At 45.2% G+C, this 13,504-nt stretch overlaps 1 protein-coding gene across 1 annotated transcript in view; it reads left to right on the top strand.

The window, feature by feature from the left end:
* Positions 1-13,504, top strand: part of IQCA1 (IQ motif containing with AAA domain 1) — a 106,975-nt gene that overhangs the window by 76,784 nt on the left and 16,687 nt on the right. The window contains exons 12-15 of the mRNA XM_036386745.1: positions 1,821-1,882; positions 4,337-4,419; positions 6,775-6,882; positions 9,294-9,490. Of these exons, the coding sequence (XP_036242638.1) occupies positions 1,821-1,882; positions 4,337-4,419; positions 6,775-6,882; positions 9,294-9,490 (450 nt within the window). The remainder of the gene's footprint in view (positions 1-1,820; positions 1,883-4,336; positions 4,420-6,774; positions 6,883-9,293; positions 9,491-13,504) is intronic.

Below are 13,504 nucleotides of genomic sequence, written 5' to 3' on the forward strand. Positions count from 1 at the left end.
CCACAAGTGCTGTTGTTAATTAGGAAAACACATTTTTCCTCCACACAGTTCATTTTTGTTTTGCTCTGGAGTTACTTTATTGGTGAAGCTGCCTTGAGGACAATACCAGTTGGCCAATAAATTCAACATATGCTTTGTGTCTTTACATAGGTTGAAACGAGCTTTTCTTCCCAGTCAGACACAAATATACGTAATTTCTGGCTTGTTGGAAGAGAAGTTAAAAAGACAAAACAGGAGGAACAGCAAAAATAAACCAGTGACAGCCTCAATATTTCCACAGTTGTTAAAACAGCATGGCATGTGCTTTCTTCTTCCCAGTCCTTTTCTTCAAAACAAAATCCCCCTGGCACATTTGGATCAATATTTGCTGCCAAACTTATTTATGTAAAGAAACCCAAGGTTTAGTTCTCCAAATACAGAGTTGTTTGCTTTATCCTAACCCAAACCATCTCCTTGTCTCAGTAGCTGATCCATGTAGTGCTGGGCTTAGGCTGCATTTTCATCTGCATTATCTTTGTGGCATCACAAACAGGAACAGGTGATAGAACCACAGGTTCCTCACATTGTGTCTATCCCTGAAAAACCTGAAATTGATGTATTCCTGAAGGCTGCTGATCTATTCTGTGAAAAAGCCCAGCATTTTCCAGATAATTGGATAGGATTTTTTTTTAAACTCAACAACACAGCCTCCAGAGCTCTGCAGAAGTATTCACTCTTATAAAAAAAGCAAAGTAAATTACTGTATTCCCAGGAAAGTGAACATAAACTTTTGGAAAGAATAAACTGTCTTGTTCAACTAAGCATTTAAGCACGTGCTTAAATTTAAGCTGTTGGAGAAATCCCCTGGTGCACCAAGGTTTCTGTGTAAACAGCTCCACTGGAGCAATGCTGAGGTGGTTTAAGGAGCTCAGACACCAGTGGTGGGCACTAACATGGATTAATGATGCCCTCTCCACACTACTAATTATCCCTAACCATATTTATGGCTCCTGAGCTGTAATTAATGGAGGGGCTTGACAAGCCTGAGTCACATCTTCCTTATTTATGTTTGCCAGGAGTTTCTTTTTGTAAGATGGAAAGAAATGAGGGAGACGAGTCAAAATCTTTCTGTGGTGAAATTGTGGTGAAAAGATGAAAAGAGCAGGTTGTGTTTTCTGACCTCTTCCAGCTTCTTCCCTGAGGCATTAGGGAGGAGAAGGATGTCCAGTGGTTAGGAGGGTAGCCAGAGTCTCAGGAGCTTTTCCCCTCAGGGAAGCTGCTTAGATATTTTACTTAATATATATCTATTTTTTAAAAAGGCATAAACAGTCTCTGGAGCAGCTACTTAGACCCCACACCCTTTTCCTTCCTGCTTCCTTCTTGAGCAAGGGCCATGTCTCCCCTCACCCACAGAAGTGGGTTCCAGAAAAATCATGGAATAAGAATCACACAACTAGAAAAGGTCTCTGAGAAATCATCGAGTCCAGCCCTTAACCTGCCCTGCCAAGGCCACCACAAACGATGTCCCCAAGTGCCACATCCACACAGCTTTTAAAGCCCTTTAGGGCTGGGGATTCCACCTCTGTCCTGGACAGCTGTGCCAATAAAAAAAAAGTTTAATATCCAAGCAAAAGGAAGGAGAGAAGCTTCTTCCCTTGGAGCAAAATGACCCTGGGATGCTTTGCTATGTAGCACTGCTGGTTAAGGATTTGGTTTTTCTCTTTGGGCTACACTCAAACACTGAAACATTGGCTGTTCTGGCCCTCACTTTGCTTCAGTACATCCAAAAATATTTATCTGTTCCAAAGTCACTAACTCCTGCTTGCTTGTGTGGTCCTCAGGCAAGCAAGACACCTGCGAAGAAAAAGATATCTGAGCTGGAGAAAGATCTGACTCCTGGCAGGTGAGGAGAACCTTTCTGCATTACATCTCCAATATCAGCCTTGGTTTTCCTCACCTTCACCACCAAACACAAATTCGAGTCCCCACTGTGCTGCCACACAGCAGCAGGAGCAGTCCCTCCCCTGCAGGCAGGTGAACTGCAGTGGGCAGAGCTCAGCACATGCAGCATTTCAGCAGGAGATGGGCCCTGGGTGCCTCTTCCCCCTCTCTGCAGGTGCAGAAACACCTGGCTGGTTTGTTGGCTCTCAGATTTTCCATCCCAGTAAGGGAGGCTGCAGACACTCCCCAAATCCCCCTCATGGCTGAGCTGTGGTGTACATGCCATAAATCAGTCTCATGGATCAATCAGAGTCCTGGCAGACCTGGCCTCCTCTTGTGGACCCTTGCTCTTTGAATCACTCTTATTTTATTTGGAGCATCTGAGAGGATTTTTCCTTCTGCCCTGCCATTTTCAATGAGAGTGATGTGTTCCCTGAAACCCCAGCCATTTTTCACACTACACAGAGGCATCACCACAGGGAGCAGCTGATCCAGGAGCAGGGCTGGAGAACAGCACAGTGCCAAACACAGTCAGTGAAATTCACCCCCCAAACCCATTGGTGCAAGAACAGCCAGACCTGGACTCCATCATTTGGGTGCTGGCACCACACAATCAGCCAATGAGCTCTTTACCTGCTTTAAAATATATTTAAAAAAATTAAAAAACACCTCCAAGCAAATATTTAAAATCCATGTCTCATGGATTCTAACAGAGCAGGATCTCTCCTACAGAACAGGGCCAAAATCTGATATATTCCCTGCTTTTAAAACTGCTCTTGCACATATCTGCTTCTTTAGATATAAACTTACCATGCAGCCAGCTGAAAACATGAGCTTTTTAGTAGCTGGCTTTTTATCTGGAATTTTGGCTCCCTGCTTTGCTCTTCCCTGCTGAGCATTTCAGAAATAACCCAGAGAGGAGCTGAATAACTGAGATTAAAATCTCCCTTTTGGCCCAGTGAAGGGGGCACAGGGGGTTCCAGTCAGCACAGACTGGTCACATCCCCCTCCCTTGCAGGGGACATGCATCATTTAACTGGCACAGTAAAAATAATAAACGAGGAAAAGTAGAAGTCCTGCTCCCACCAGAGCTGCCAGGTTAGTCCCATTCCAACTTCTGCCTGGTTTATGATGCATTCCCAACATAAAACCACTGAGGATGAAAGCAAGAGTCAGAGCAGCAAAATCAACCTTGTTGAAGGTGCATTAAATTTTGGATTTGCTTATTGCTGCTCCTACATTAATTGTGCCACTAAGACTGCATAAACATAAAACTTCTCAGCTGAAATGGAAAAAAGGGCTGCAGACCTCAAATTATACCTGGAGGTTTATTAGCCAGCTGAGAGGCACTATTAAATATATTTATTGTAGCCAGACCAGGACATCCCAATTAAGATAGGTGAGAAAGACAGAATAATTGAGGGGAAAGAATGTGAAAATTGTGGAAAAACACTGAGAGATCTAAAAAGACTGAAGTCAATATTGTTTATGCTGTCAATACACTGAGAATTTCCGACAGGTTTATTCAGTTTTCATAATCCTGGAAGCAGTATTACTCTATAAAACCAAGTGCCAGAAATGTCCTTGAAATTAATACCTAGAATTCCAAAAGAAAGCATAGAGAGGATCCACATCACTAGAAAACCACACACAAATTTAAGTGTTTTAACTCCTTCATTATTGGAATCTACTTCCAGCCACTAATGGAGATAGGGAGAAACTTCCCCTGGGGAACTTTTGCCCATTTGATGGAATCCCAAACTGGTTTGGGTTGGAGGAGACCCCAAAGCCCATCCAGTGCCACCCCTGCCATGGGCAGGGACACCTCCCACTGTCCCAGGCTGCTCCAAGCCCTGTCCAGCCTGGCCTTGGACACTGCCAGGGATGGGGCAACACTTCCAAATTGGATATTTTTGCCCCAATCCCCCTCTGACCACAACCCTGCAGGTGGTGGATCTGAGTGAGGCATTCCCAGTGTGTTCCCAGAGAGATGAGGCTGTCTGTTGCCAACACAATGAATTCCAGAAGAATTAATGAATTAGTACTAATTGGAGAGCTGGGTGAACAGGTATAGTAGTGTTAGGATTGCCATTATTGTGTAATTTAAAAATAATTTCCCAGTAATTGATATTAATGAATGAGTCCATTACACAAGTCATAACTGATCTGGCATCACCTGAAATGGGTAAATGGAGTCAGCAGGAGAGGGGGACCCAGCCTGTGAGGGAGGAAAGTCATTGCTCAGCACAAGACAGAAACTGTGCTTATTGATTTCACACTGATGGCACTAATCATGCACCTCTGAGCCACAGAGGGCATTTATAAAGCTGGGCAAACAAATAACTCCCAGGCTGGCTCAGTTCTGAGAGCACTGAGCTTTTCCTGACCATTTCTGACTGATGTCTCTTGCCTGCAGGACCATTGATTCCCTGTACCAGCAACTTGCAGAAGAAAGATTGCTCATCCAAGTCAAGAATGTGAATCTCTCTGACTACATGGGTAAAGTACCCCTTTTGGAGCAAACATGGTGTTTGACCAAACCTCCAGCCATTCCACCTTCACTGACCCCTATTTCAGTCAGGACTGAATTCAGGTCACTGCACTTTGAATATCTAAGGCCAGGTATGCAAATCAAGGCTGCTCAGGAGCTTTCACTTCTGCTACAGAAGGCAGGACCTGTTTGCAGAGCTGGTGTTTGACTCCAGGCAGCAACAGCCTGGAATGGTTGTGGATGTCACAGCCACTCTGAGCTGGAGCCACAACACCCTTCAAGGAGCCCTTGCCAGGCAGTGCCAAGACAGTGCCAGTCTAACAGAGCTGGGGTCATAATCCATAATGCAGAATATTTCCCAGAGAGCAGCAAAAATTGTACCTCCAGCTTTTGTTGTCTTTTGTAAAGACTCAGCCCCTTCCCTGCACCTCCCTGACTGCCCATGAACTTTGAGCAGTGCTTTGAGGCATATCTGGCCCTTCATGTGAGTAAGATGTGTCTCTGCCTAGTTCTGCATTTCACACTCCTCTTGTCTGGTTTCTGTTAGCTGCAACTGCAGCCAGACCTGCTTATCTATGCTCTACAGAGAAAAAAAAGGGGTAAAAAACCCCCAAACCCCACATTTGCAGACTTTAGAGGTGTCTAACACCATGCCCACAAACATTTTGTGACACACAGGGAAATCACAGCATCTTAACAGCAAAAAAAACCCCAAGATTCAGGTATGTCAAAGGCCATGGTTTGAATTTGCAGCCATCCAGAAGCAGAAGTGCTATAGGCTGATAGTACAAGGCCAAGGCAGAATAGACAAATTCAATATCAGCCCCAAATGCCATGTTTATATAAACTCTTAAAAGCACCAGTTCAGCCTGCAGAGCCTCTGCCCACCCCTCTGAAGAGCTGTTCATTCTCTCAATTAAGTGTCCTATCCATTTCATGCTCATTAAAGACCACCGAGTAAAGGAAGATTTCCATTCTTTCTTTGTTCTCCCAACCTATCAAGGTCACTTTTGTCCAACAAACATTCCCCCATCACAAATGCTTTTAAAACAGCACATCTCCAACCATTTTTTGAAATCCAGAAAAACTCTTTTGAAGGTTCCAAGGACACAGTCAAAGCCTGCAGAGAAAGAAGCCTTCATCTGCTCAGCCTTCCATGGCTGGAGCCTAAGGAAGGTCACTTCCAGTTCCTGGGGAAAGGACAAAGAGTGGAACTGTGCTACACAGCCAGTAAAGGCACTGAAATGTCCCCCCTCTATGACAAACTGACATCACTGAACTAATTTTCTTGGTGACCTTATCTAAATTAGTCAGAGAATATCCACTGTGATTTATGTGCAGTTGCAATTAAACCCTTTGATGCCTTCTAATTAAATCTGTGAAGATTAATTCCTATCCCGTTCTTTTGATTTCTCCTTAAATAAAAGATAAAACCTGAAATTAATTTTATTCTTCAGAGGGGAGGGGGCAGTTGCACCAGGCCTTGTCTGCCTTTTTGCCCCCAAATTATACCTCCACTTTTGCTCTTAACCACTGCTAATTTGCCTCTGCTCCAGAGGCCTCTTGCCCTCTGCCTTCTTATCTCCAGTAAAACATAATATATTATTATTTCTCAATAATAATCACCATAATCACATGTAATTTATGCTAAAAATAATCACTGACTGCATCACAACTGCTTTTCCTGCTTGTGGCCCATCCTCCTATATCTTTGTTCTCCAACACTGCTTGGATATGGGCTTTGACAGGGCAAGCAATGTGATTATAGCTCTGCAACCAGAGCCAAGGCAAGATTAAATCCTTCCAGCTCATGTCAGGGATTTTTAGTTTCCTTGGGTTGTTTTGTGGAGGTTTTTTTGAATAAAAGGGGGGGAAAAAAAGAAGAGGTGAACTGCAAAGCAGAGGGCCCCACCAAATGAGGTGACACAGCGAGGAGCTGAGATGGGACCCAGCCAGGGAAAAGCTTGTTAAAATAGCTTTTCCCCCTTTTTGAAATCCTTCTGAGAGCTCATGGTTCACTGGGATTCTAGCCCTGCAAAATCCCAAATCCAGGAATGCTTTGCCAGCAGCGTGATTTATGGCGCTGCTAATGATTCTTCTCCACAAAGTTCCTTTCAAGGGTTACTGGAAACCGTCTGCTCTCTGCTGAACAACTTCCACAGCCTGCTCAGCTCCAGTTTCCCTCTGCACTTCACCTTTCTCAGGGCCACATTCCACCAGAAGATTGCCCAGCTCGAGTCCCTGAGCCTGGCTCTGCTGAGCGTGTGCTCCAGCCCCTGTGCTGGGGCAGCTCCTCATTCCCTGAGTGATGCTTTCTGCAACAACTCTGGCACGTCTGCTGAGCTCCTGCTTCCTCCTCACAGGCTACTACGACTGTCTGGGGAGCCTCCTTCGTGAGACAGGGGCCCAGCCCATGCCCTCCATCCCAGAAGTCAGGCAGCTCGTGGCACTCTATGGAATATTGCCCTTGGGTAAGAGCACACCAGAGGGCAGAGCACTCTGAGGCTTTGCTTCCTGCCAGAAAGTGCATCTTACTGGCTTTGACAGGGTTGATCAGTGGCAATCTGAAGCATTTTGCAGTCTAATTGTTTTTCAATGAAGCCTTCAGAGTGAGGGCTGTGCACTTGAACAGTGCAGAGGGGCAGGCATCCCCTCCCGAGCCCATCTCTGCTTGCATGGCAACAGTTTGTGAATGGCAGCACATCAAGGGAAACCACTTGGGAAAGATAATAGCTAAAACAAGCTCCAGTGATCAAAATTAATCAAGTTAAGGGAAGGGCTAAGGTTGCAATTTACCTTTTACAAGCTGGCTAATGTTACTGGTGCTGCACGGTGCAATCGTTGGAGGAATTAGTCTGGATACATTTTGTACATCACAGAAAACACTTGTAAATGCCCTTGCAGTTTTAATGCCAGGCTTAGCCAATACCTAGCAAGGCTTTGCTGGGTCAGGTTGTTTGCTTTTAATGGAAAATCTATCCCATTTTTCACTTGGGAATGGCATTGTGCCAAACTCCAGTGATTGCAAGAAGTGCCTGTCTCGGGGGCCTTTATCAAAACCTCATTTGTGCCCCTTTCCACTCCTGATTGGATTTTCCAGCCTCAGTACTTCACTTGCCTCCTTTTCCATTCCTGAATGGAATCTCAGTGGATCTCAGGGAGATTTTAACTCCTCCAGGATGTGTCAGTGTCTGCTCATCCCCCTTAGAGGGCAAAATCACCAACATCTGCCTGCCTCCCGCCCTGGAACACAGAGCAAACACAGAATTTCTGTTTTCCCCTCCTTCCAAAGTGCTCAGGTTATTCTCTCCTCAGCTTGGATGGGGCTCTTCCCACCTGGAGCAACACCCTCAGCTGGTTTGGGGAAGGCTGAAGGTCTGACTGCAGTCAGCTGAGAGAGCTCAGCAGTTATCCCTGTCTGCACAATGTGTTTCACATATCCCCAGACTCCTCCAAAGCTGTGTTTTGACACCATCTGATCTAGGGAAATCAAGCCCTGAGACACCCCCTTAATCAAGAGAACCCATAAGTTTTCTGCCATTCATACAATTGGCAAAAATTCTAGGGAGAGGAGACCCTGGACTAGTTAAACAAACAAAAGGTACTTGCAAGAGCAGTTTGAAAAATGCCTTGGAGTAACAAAAGCTATTACATGAACCAAAAAAAAAAAGGTTCAGGAATGGTTTCACCTATGGGGTGATCTGTTACAGATGACATTTCACTTAATTGGTCTCCAAACTTGTTCATCATAAGATAATTGTGTATCACAGAAGTGAAAGTTTTTCTCAAAATAGCCACCTGATGGCAAGGAAAGCCCCAGCTTAAATGGCATTAAGAAAATTACAAGCAGCTGAAAGGAGAAAGAATATTAGAAGCTATACTTCATTTTTAACACAGAGGAGTCTGCTGCTCCCCTCCTAATAAATCTTTGTGCAATAGTAATGGATTGCTGTGGAATGACCAAATATTAATAAAGCCTGGGTGGCTGACAACTTCCTACACCCTGCACCGTGCTGGAATAATGGCATTTGTCTCTGTGCTCAGTTCCCTGCCATTTATTTGGGATGTTAAACCATTAGGACATAGATAACCACCCTGATTGGATTTGTTTTAAATAGCAGCCATCCCCATTAAGCCAGAGGGCTTCTCCAGGCTGAGGCAAAGGCTCCCTCTGCAGCCCATCAGTTTTGGGGCCAGTTTCACTCCCACAATCTGATGGACACCAGGCTGAGAGAGCTCCAGATGCAGTGGGTGCTCCCAGAGATTTTCAAACACATTTAAACAGCACCACTGTTGACACAGCACATCTTTAGGCATCGAGGCAAAGTGGGCATGGACAAAACATTTGACATTTCCTGCCACTTCCACCTCTGGAGGTTCCCCTGTCCCCAGTTCATGTGCTGGCAGCTGCAGGGAAGACAAGTTCCATCCCCATCAACCACCTAAATCTGTCTGTGCTTGTGTTTTGCCAAGGTGAGGCTTTCTCAGGTGATGGATCATATTTGTCACAGCCAGGATGGATTTACCTGGAGCAGCCATGGAGACAGAGTGGGAATGCTGAGCAGGCACAGCAGCCCTGGCACTCACATTTCCTCTGCTCTCAAAATCATTCTTTTAGCTCACAGGGGTTTAAAAGTGAAGTTTTCCCATCAGGAGGTACAAAGAAGGGTGGGTGAGTCCTGTTCCAAAGAGAGATGTTAAATCTGCTGGGCTCTCAGCTCTGGTTATACAGAATTGAACTCAAGAGCACTCATGGCATAGGAAGGAAACAATTAATTCATGTTATCAATTATTTATGGGGAATAAAAAAGGAGGAATCATTCCATTACCTTTATGGCAGATTTAAATGAAAGCAATAATAGTGCCTTATGACTTTTTACAGGTTCCCAAACTGTCCATGAGAATGCTCCTCTGGTGAAATCCCTGTTGCTGGCAGGACCTGCTGGTGTTGGAAAGAAAATGTTGGTCCATGCCATCTGCACAGAAACAGGAGCCAACCTCTTCAGCCTCACTCCTTCCAGCACTGGGAAGTATCCAGGCAGGGAAGGCCTCATCATGATGCTTCACATGGTTCTCAAGGTGAGCAATTCTCCACAAAGGTGGCCCAGTTCTTTTGTGGGACAAACAGGGGATTGTTGTTCCTCCCTAACAAGGAACATACACAGCTTGGGCAAAGCTGCTCAACCCAATCTGGAGTTCCTTCCCTGCCTTCAAGTGTTCAAAACATCAGGAGGAATTTCTGGAATTTGTGGAAAGGGCTACCCAGGGATTGGTGGGTCCCCATCCCTGTGGATGTCCAAGGAACAACTGGACATGGCACTCAGTGCTCTGGACTAATTGAAAGGTGGTGATAAGTCAAAGGTTGGACTTGATTTTAGAGGTCTTTTCCAACCAAAATGGTTCTGTGATTCTGTGAAACCACTTGTTGACAGCCAGTGTGTGCAGCTCTGCAGAGGATTTCATTCCCCAGGAGAAATCACTGGGAGCAGCCATATTTTTCACATTAAGATTTATGGGAGCTTTGTGTTACCTTGAATATGAAAAGCAGCACAGATAAAGCAAATTCTGTTCTCTGTTTATGTGCACATCAGCCAGGAATGCTTGCCATGCAGTATTTAATCAAATGCTAGGCTGGGGGTGGTCAGAAATTTCCTCTCTGGGGCTGTTGCTGGACAAGAGCTCTCTCCCCTATATTGCTCTCTGTTTACCTATCAGCAAGTTCTTCAAAAGAAGGAATCCTGGTTCAGGATTACAGGAACAGAAATGTATGAGAAGTCTGGAAATGAAAGCAGGCATATGAACTGTGAAAAACACAGCCCAAACCCTCCTCCTAAAAAAAAAAAAAAAAAAAAAAAAAAAAAAAAAAAATTAAAAAATACACTATCCTGGCAAGATTTCTTCCAGATTCTAAATCCTCAGCATTTCTGCTCCAGAAATGGGAGCTGGTAGACATTTCCAGACAAATAAAAAAAAATAAGGAAAAAGCCAAAGGGAATATTTTTCCAGTGCCAGAGGTCTACTAAAATTGGCCTTGCTGGGGATTTATCAGCTGTATTTTATGGAATCCAGCACTGGAGCAGGTTTTGTGACAGCTGAGCAAAGCCACCCTCGAGGAGGTGGTGCTGAGGGAGGGGTGGCAGTGCTGTGATCACACACCTGTGATGCTGTGGCACTGGCACTGGGCCTGGCACTCCCTGACACAATTCAGAGCCATTCTCCTGAGCTAGCAGGATAATGTCCCTCTTCTCTGCACATTTCACCTTTCTGCTCTCCATTTCTCTGCCCTCATCCATGGCAGAGCTCAGCTCTGGCTGCAGGCCAGGCCCTGCCAGAGCACAAGGGCTTGGAGCACAGGAGAAAATGAGGGAAGCCTTTGTACTCCTGGACAAGGTTCCAGCTGAAGATAGCAAGGAGAATATAGCAATTTTGGTATACTTGCATATAAATAATATGAACAATAAGAGGAGTATGCATAAAATGTGTATTTATACACATTAATAAGAATACACACACACATCATGTATGTGTGTGCCTACATTCAAACCCCTACATTTTTCCACATTAATTAAAAATAGCTGGAAATACTTCTCCAACTCCTTCCTCAAAACCATGGGGAGCAGTCCAAGCTTATTTCTCTCCTGCAAAGGACAGTGACACTTCAGTGAGCCCCCGTGAGTTCCTGGGATGGAGTTGCTCACAATCTCATGGAATCAGGGCTCTCCAGGGCTGTTGTGTTTCCCCAGTTTGAGGCTTTCCCAGGAGATGGATCATATTTGGCACAGCCCAGGATGAATTTACCTGGAGCAGCCATGGAGACAGAGTGGGAATGTGTTGTTGGTTGGGGGTTATGTACAAATCACAAACAGGATGGGATTGCTAGGAACGTATCTTGAGTTGTTTTGGTTTTTAGCATCAGTTTTATTACATGGTTATGACAATGGGAAGATGCCAGCAGCTTACATTTTAGGCAGCAGACTAAGAACTTAATGTTACAACTTATTTTAAAAGTTTTTTGACTAATCACATAAAGTAAAAGCATATTGACAGTAGTTTTATCCAATCACTATAAGCACACCTTTTACAGCTTTCCCAAAACACTCTTAATTTTTTTAATTCTCACAGGAGTGCTGAGCAGTCACTGCTGCAGGCACAGCAAAGGAGGCACAGCATCCCTGGCACCCTTGTTTACCAAAAGGTGACTTGTTCCATCTGCAGCACTGCTGCAAACCCTGCTGCTTCAACAGCACAGCCAATGGCACAGCACAGGGTTTCTCTTTCCTGGATGTTCAGTCCATCCCTGTGAGGGTGGGCAGGCCCTGGCACAGGGTGCCCAGAGCAGCTGTGGCTGCCCCTGGATCCCTGGCAGTGCCCAAGGCCAGGCTGGACAGGGCTTGGAGCAGCCTGGGATAGTGGGAGGTGTCCCTGCCCATGGCAGGGTGGCACTGGATGGGATTTAAGGTCCCTTCCAACCCAAACCAGTCTGTGACCCTGTGACCTCACACTGGCCTGTACTAGCAGCATCCAAATCCACTGTGTTCCATTTGCATTCCCAGTTCCTGTGGTGGTCTCAGCTCTCCCATCACCTTCTGTCCCCATGGCTGAGCATTTCAGCTCAGAGCCTATAGGTTCTCAGAGCCAGGCTGGAAACAATCCTGCCCTCACACAACTTCCACCTCTTTATTTCTGACAATGCCAAATGTGCCTCATTCCCCCCTCTCTCTGCTCCAGTCCAGCAGCACTAACTCAGCCAAATACCTGCCTGTACCAGCAGGAATATAGCAAACACCTTAAAATAATCAATTGTTGCCTCTTATTGGGCATTTATGAGACCACAACTGGACATTGTGTGCAGTATTGGGCTGCCCTGTTTAAACAGGCAGCTCCAGAGGAGAGCTGTGGAGATAAGGGGCAGGAGTGTGAGACACATCTGGACAAATCCAGCTATTTGGGGCTAAAATAAAGCTGGAGGGAGAGGGAGTTTAGCTGCTGTTTTCAGGGTTTTCAGGGGATAACACAGAGAACAGAGTCAGACTTTGCCCAGAGGTACACAGAGATGGGACAAGAAGAAATGGGCACAAGCAGCAACAAGGAATTTTGTTTGTGTATTAAGGAGAAAGTTTTATGAGGAACCAGAGGACAAGAAATCTCCTATATCCTGCAGGAATTTACTGCTACCCAAGCTGAAGAAAACAACACACATTCAAAACAAATTCCTTGACAAGAGAAAGCTGAGCACTGGTACCTGCCCTCCCCAAAAAATTCATTTTTCACCACAGTACAAAACTCTGGTTATTTGGATTAATGTAAGACTACACTGGACAGTGGCACATGTGGCAGACAAACCATGGAAGTCGTTGATAGCTTGCAGCTGATATTTTATATTTAATATTCCCAGCTCTGAGTCTTACCTGAGCCAGCACAGTACCCCCCATCTGAGGGCCCTGTGTGCAGAGATCACTGAAAATGCCCCAGATCTCCATAATCAGACACTTCTGGGCAGCTTTTTTTGGAAACAGCAACTTTTGTTAAGGCAGCTTTGTACTCCACCTTCCCAGAAGTGCCTTTATGGAGAGTTAGTCAAGCAAAATACAGACCTGGCACTGCAAGTTGTGAGTGAAGGACAGGAAACATGACAGCTCTTTGCCTCTTAAATTCTGATCCACACAACCAGGATTTAGTAAATAAGGATTTATGGTGCTCTGTGAGAAAGGTGAAGTCACCTCACACTTTTGATTACCTGTCCTATGTGCAAACAAAAGAGTTTCTGTAATGAAAGGAAACTCTGGAGAGCATAAAATGACCATGAGGAAACTTTCCTTCCATGACTGAAGTGTTGGCTGCTGGCACTTGTTTGGTGGAAGACGCCCTAAACAAGTGAATAGGATTGGGGAAAAAATGAAACTTTAATTTGTTTCAGATGCAAAAGCCAAATTCTTCCCCCCCCCCACCCCCTTTCTCAGGGAGAGGACTCACAGGAGACACAGCAGCCCTGATCCAAGAGAGCTTGTGTGTGACTCCAGGCAGGCATTTTAATGTCATCCAGAGGAAATGACTTCTCATACCAGAGCAGAAACACCAACATTTCAATCTGCC

This window comes from Molothrus ater, chromosome 7 (genome assembly GCF_012460135.2).
Source record: "Molothrus ater isolate BHLD 08-10-18 breed brown headed cowbird chromosome 7, BPBGC_Mater_1.1, whole genome shotgun sequence".
In the NCBI taxonomy this organism is placed as follows: Eukaryota; Metazoa; Chordata; class Aves; order Passeriformes; family Icteridae; genus Molothrus; species Molothrus ater.